The sequence below is a fragment of the Populus euphratica genome, unplaced genomic scaffold (genome assembly GCF_000495115.2).
Source record: "Populus euphratica unplaced genomic scaffold, PopEup_1.0 scaffold2.1, whole genome shotgun sequence".
NCBI lineage: Eukaryota > Viridiplantae > Streptophyta > Magnoliopsida > Malpighiales > Salicaceae > Populus > Populus euphratica.
Window position 1 is genome coordinate 86,163 of NW_011499846.1, and position 6,000 is coordinate 92,162.

The window sequence follows — 6,000 nt, forward strand, 5'->3', positions numbered from 1 at the left end:
ATTTTTAATTTAAAAATAAATTAAAATAATATTTTTTATTTTTAAAAATTACCACATTAAAACAATATAAAAATATACAAAAAAATTAATTTTTTAAATTAATTTTTAACTAATACATAATTAGTAAATTTTACACAAGATTTATACAAAAACAAAACTGAGGAGAATCATCGATAAACACTCACAGAACTACCCAACAAATCATAATCTTTGAAATTCAATGTTCACGGATCTTTAAAATAAACTATGTTTATCATCCTTAAATAAATTATAAGCTTTTAAATAATCTTTGATGATTGACTTCAACTGATCAAAATTGTTACCCTGTAATTATCTTTAATTTCGCACGTGCGCATGAACATGCGATGCAATGCAAGCCCACTACCACTATTTTCACTTTTTCCTACCTTTCATTGAAACCAACTGCTCAATTTTCTCTCTCTCGTTCCAAGATAGCAATTTTTATACTGAAGTTTTAATAAAATTTAATTTTTTATATATTTTTAAATTATGTTGACCTGTTAATGTTAAAATTAGTTTTTAAAAAATTAAAAAATATTATTTAAATATATTAAAAAAAACTTTTAAAAAGTAAACCACCGTACACTCACGGACATGCCCTGAAGAATCGAGATAATTTCTTCCAAGTACAATTCAGTGTATAAATTCCATTACCAGTACCCCCAGAAAGTTCCTTTCCTTCTTATCCTCATCTCCCTTGTTTTAAAATCCGAAGCCTTCTTTTCTATCAGTAATCATACATCATCCCTTCTAGATGATCCTGATAAGGTTATAAAGCCTTCGCTTTGCGCTCTCTCACACACAAAAAAGAAGAAGAAAAACCGGCTTCTTCACAATATACACAAAATCTGTGCTTGTCTCCAACATTTCTTTGATTTTTCTCTTGTTTTATGTACTGTTTTATTTTGATGCTTAACACGTCCCTTTCTTGATGCTTGAGAGTACAAAGTATTCATGACTCCTGTCCTCTGTGAAATCCTCCTCTCTGGTTTTATGATAAACTCTACTCTTAGACGCAGGACTCACCTTGTTCAATCTTTCTCTGTTGTTTTCCTCTACTGGTTCTACGTTTTCTCATGAACTCCATCACCCGTTCTGAATCCCTATATAACCATCTTCCTTTAGCATCTTAGTCAACTTGAAAATAGTCATCTTCTTGGTCCTGTGCTAGCTTTCTCTTTTTATCAAGCATAGTCCGGGGCTAATTACATTTTTGTTGTTCTTCTTGTTATTGTTAGGACTATTTTTATTTGTTAAGGGAAAAATATAATGGCCTCCTCTAGTGGGGCATCTTCAGGGTCAAAAGCCATGTTGAGGAACTCAAGTTCTGAAGAGGATCCGCGGCAGATTATGGACCTAAGGAAGCGTAAAAGGATGATATCCAATAGAGAATCTGCAAGAAGATCAAGAATGAGGAAACAGAAACACCTGGAAGACCTCACGGGACAACTTGGTCAGCTCGCGAGAGAAAATAATGAGATCCTGACAAGGATGAATGCTATCTCTCAGCTTTACATGAATATCGAAGCCGAGAACTCTATCCTCAGAGCCCAAATGGCCGAGCTTAGCCACAGATTGGACTCTCTCAATGAAATTATTGAATATGCCAACTTTAGCGATGGTCTTTTTGAACCCGAGGATGCTGTTGCCTCTGTTTCTGCGACTAGTCATCAGATTGGTGACGGCTTTTTCATGAATCCATGGAATAATGCTAATTCCCACGTGAATCAACCCATCATGGACATGGTTATGTACTGAAATTTTTTATGTGGGAGTGTGGCCGTACTTGATGCTGTTTATGTTTTTATCCCTTTTCTTTTGATGTTGTGTTTGTGCTTGCCATGATGAATAGAAGATGTAACGGTTGTAGCAGGATCTAATTTTGAAAAGATTGTAACTAGTCATGTTGAATTGATTAATGTAATGATCGGAGGGATAACCTCTTATTGGTTTGTTCACCACTAAATGTAGCTTTGTAAAATGTGCTCGAAAGCTGATGTAGAAGAAGAGTGTTCATGGTGAATCATAAATCGGACAAATGTAGCTTGATCCTAGTCTAAAAATTCATATTTGTTAGCGTTTGTATATTGTTTTGATATGATAATATTAAAAATAAAATTTTAAAAAATAATACTAATATTTTCATGTATATTAAAAATAAAATTTTAAAAAATAATGCTAATATTTTCATATATATATATATATTAAAAAAAATCTTTAAAATACACAATCTACACGAATTCTGGGACATATATCCCATGCTAATCCTCGAGAACTATGGAGTCACATCTAGAGGGCATAGCAGGCTTGGTTTACGTAACTACATACTGGCTTTGATTAAAGATAACTTGCCACTTTAGAAGAGACTAGAGAGAGATAACCCCTTTTTCTCTCCTTGTGCGTGTTTGCGTTGAAAAGTCAAATGGTATTATCTACTTCATTTTCAGTCAATTTCATACGATGGTTCCTCCCTTTTTTTTTTTTTTTTTGCCAATTGATCCTTGAATATTGGCAATGCTAATTTTTATTTCTATAAAAAATATGGGCAAATTCAACTTGATTATTAACTTTTATTAGCTTCCATCAATTAAATCAAACACGTTTCAATTGTTTGAAGTTCCTGGGAGAAGCTGTGACATTATCAATTTTATAGACAGGAGGTAATGGGATATATATAACCGGTGGCATAATCAACCTGTGATCGTTGAGTATTTAAGATTTTATAATTTGGGAGATTTGATAATTCGTTAACCCTCTTATTTGTTTTTATTAATATAAATATCATATTTAACTTTTATATACCACAATTAATTTCATGATTCTAAAATTAATGATTATATAATTTTTTATTGGTTATTATATAAGCAATTAAAGGCGAAATTATAGATAAAATAAATTTTTTAATTCTAAATTCTTATTACTTAATCAGTAGTTAAATGATTAAAAAAAAATTAAAATTCAAAACGACAAGTTCTTGCCACTTGTGATTAACTCTCTTACTTGTTACTTTAACAGGTTGAGTGGACACCATTATCTTGGATTCTTGTTCTATTATTCTATCAGTTTTGGACTACGTGCACTGTAGAATAGTTAATCACAAACAATTAGGCGTACGTACATCCAGTATTAGCAGAGAATATCTGCCCCTTGTTTGATTGTTCTGCCAAAAAAAATTCAAAAGTTTAAATATTAAGGTTTGATTTTAAAATATAGTTTATATTATTTTTAATATATTTTTTAAGTGAAAGTATTTTAAAATTAAAATTTACATAAATTTATACTATTTTATACTTAATTTTTATTAAATAAATATAAATAATGATATTCAAATTTATGATTGTTTAATTATTAAAATTCTGATATTATGTAAAAAATTAATTTAATTTAAAATTTAAAATTTAAAATTTTATATGAAATTTTAAGATATAATTTATATTATAATTGTCTTCAAATAAAAGATTACCTATTAGCTATTAGGGCATGCATAAAGAAATGATATTTGATCCAGTGTCACTTTGTGAAGATTGTGATACGCCTAAATTTTAATAAGAGTTAAGAGTAGAGTACTATAAATTAGGCGTACTCTAAAACACTGACTAACTAATTAAATTGAAGAAACTTCAAAAAATTGACTAAAAAAACAAATCGAGAGAAAAAATTGAAGAAACCACTTTAAAAACTAAATAAATTATTTGGTTTGATTTAATTTTAATTTTAAAAAACTAAAACCGATTCAACGAACTAAAACTGCTAATACAAAACATGTATAAATTGAAACTTAAAACATTTTAACCCTAAAGATTTTGTTTCAGCCGCTCCTCTCCCTCCCCCCTCCCCCTCTTTCCTGTGACCTGTTTTTCTAGTCTCTCTTTCCCTTGTTCTCTTCATTCTCATGCAAAGTCAAATATTATGCTTATACATAACAAAGTCAAAAAAGATGGATTGAAGTTGGAGCAGGTCTTAAATCATTAAAAAAAAAATTGAGGAAGGGGGATGAACTATTTATATTTGAAGGCCATGTATCTCCATTTTAAAATTTCAAAGCAATAAATTATTTGATTGGTTTCTTTTTTCTGTCCTTTGTAAAAGTGTTTTTGTTTCTAATGAATTAGTCTTGCTTGTGATTATATAATATTTATTGTTGGATTTAAGAGTACAAGGTATTGATTTTTTGAGTTTTCGCTTATGTCAATAACCAGAACTCCCAGGTAATCCAAAACCTGGTGTTGGTGTTTGTTTGATCTGCCCTAGTTATATGTATTTTTTATTTTATTGTTAGTGTCTTCTCCTTCCGCATAGTTATCTTTTATGGGAGTTATCGGTTTTTCTGGCTTTTAAGAAAAAACCCAACTCAGACGAACTGATTGATTTTTGATTAGGTCAGTCAATGGTTTTAGAAATTACAACTTTTGATTCAGTTGAATTTTTTAATTCAAATCAAACCGAACCAGACCGGATCATAAACCAGTCCCATTCTATAAACGTTTCCAAAAAATTAGCTCATTATTTATACAGTGTGTTGATAACCCATGATGCTAGCATTTAGTGGCATTAAAGAATGAGCCATTTGATGCGTGTACGGTGATAATCCTCTAGTCGTCGAAGTACATTGCTTGGCCAGGCTCGACAAAATTCTTTTGCAATCTGTATAAACTATAAAGTTTCAAAGTATAAGTTAATATATATATATATGTATATATATATTGATTGCAGATGAGGTTTTGGGTACATTAAAGCCCATTTAATTAGCTCGTTAGTTAATTACACGTACCTATCATCACTTGCTAGGGTAGTTCACTGCGATTAACAAAGTAGGTTTTGACAAAAAAATGATGCCACAAACTACATTTTGTATGAAGGGGGAGGTAAGAAACTCAAGCGGGACAAGTTAGGCTTGCAATCAACCCTCAGAAGATGCACAAGTCCTTTCCAAACCAACCATCTTCCTTCCAAGGAGAGTGCTGCTATATATATTATATACAAAAAGATGATGCCATCAAACATCCTCCAATATGCCTCCATTATATATATATTTTGGCATACTTGCATGTACAAAATATTAGTTTAGATGAGTTCTTTTCAAACATGCTTTCTATTCCATATATATACAATTGAAGTGCATGAAAGACATTACTACACTTTTTTTTTCAATAAAAAAGAAAGATAAAGGAAAGAAGGCTCCGACAGGGACTAGTAAGGGGTATTTAGAATTGCATTTCAAATGCCATTTATATAAAAATTGATTTTTAAAAAAAAAATTATGTTTTTTTAATTGTTTTGATATGTTAATAACAAAAATAATTTTAAAAAAAAATAAAAAAATATTATTTTAAATAAAATTTAAAAAAAAATTATCGCTACTACACTCCTAAACATCCCTTGATACTCTCACTTTCTCATCTACTAGCTTATTTCTTCCATCCTTCTTTGTTTTTGTCTTCATTTCTTGCTCTTGGATGTAATTCGCTGCTCATACATGGAATTGCAAAAAATCTCCTTTGATATCGTGATGCTATTAATATAGCATTGATACATGTATGTATCAACTTGGTTGGTTACATCTATAATATGTATAATGTTTGTTTTTTAAAGAAGAAAAATTAAAATGACTTCCCCAGCAAACAAATAATGAAATTCCACGTCGTTGTTGTCATTATCGTCTTCATCATCCTTGTCATGATGTTGTTCTTGAAAGCATCACCACCTAGAATCAAAACTCAAAGAGAAAGCATCTGATATATATACAGCCCACTAAAGGACTAAAAGAGCTAACCATTTGGATTTTTTGTCCTTATGAAGATCATAGTAGTCCAGTTTAGTTGGCTTCAAGATCACATATCCGGGTAGTGGCGGAGAAAGAGGGCTAGTAGGAGCCCCAAGTTCCCAACCCTTGTAATTTATTTTCTAGCCTTCCCCTAAACAGTTTATAGGTTTGGCCCAAAAAATAGTAAAATTTAAATTTTGATCTCCCTTTTTTTT

General features: G+C 30.6%; 2 protein-coding genes across 2 annotated transcripts; both read left to right on the forward strand.

Moving 5' to 3' along the window:
- The first annotated feature begins 655 nt into the window (after positions 1 to 655).
- LOC105128494 (uncharacterized) lies at positions 656 to 1,121 on the forward strand. The gene has a single exon (XM_011030205.1). The coding sequence runs from the start codon at positions 976 to 978 to the stop codon at positions 1,099 to 1,101; it is 126 nt and encodes a 41-aa protein (XP_011028507.1). The 5' UTR covers positions 656 to 975; the 3' UTR covers positions 1,102 to 1,121.
- Positions 1,122 to 1,269: 148 nt separating this feature from the next.
- LOC105128502 (ocs element-binding factor 1-like) lies at positions 1,270 to 1,967 on the forward strand. Its single transcript, XM_011030217.1, has one exon. The coding sequence runs from the start codon at positions 1,291 to 1,293 to the stop codon at positions 1,777 to 1,779; it is 489 nt and encodes a 162-aa protein (XP_011028519.1). The 5' UTR covers positions 1,270 to 1,290; the 3' UTR covers positions 1,780 to 1,967.
- Positions 1,968 to 6,000: the final 4,033 nt, after the last annotated feature.

Coding starts and splice junctions, on each gene's coding strand:
- LOC105128494 (XM_011030205.1), top strand. CDS start 976: ATGACTCCTGTCCTCTGTGAAATCCTCCTCTCTGGTTTTATGATAAAC.
- LOC105128502 (XM_011030217.1), top strand. CDS start 1,291: ATGGCCTCCTCTAGTGGGGCATCTTCAGGGTCAAAAGCCATGTTGAGG.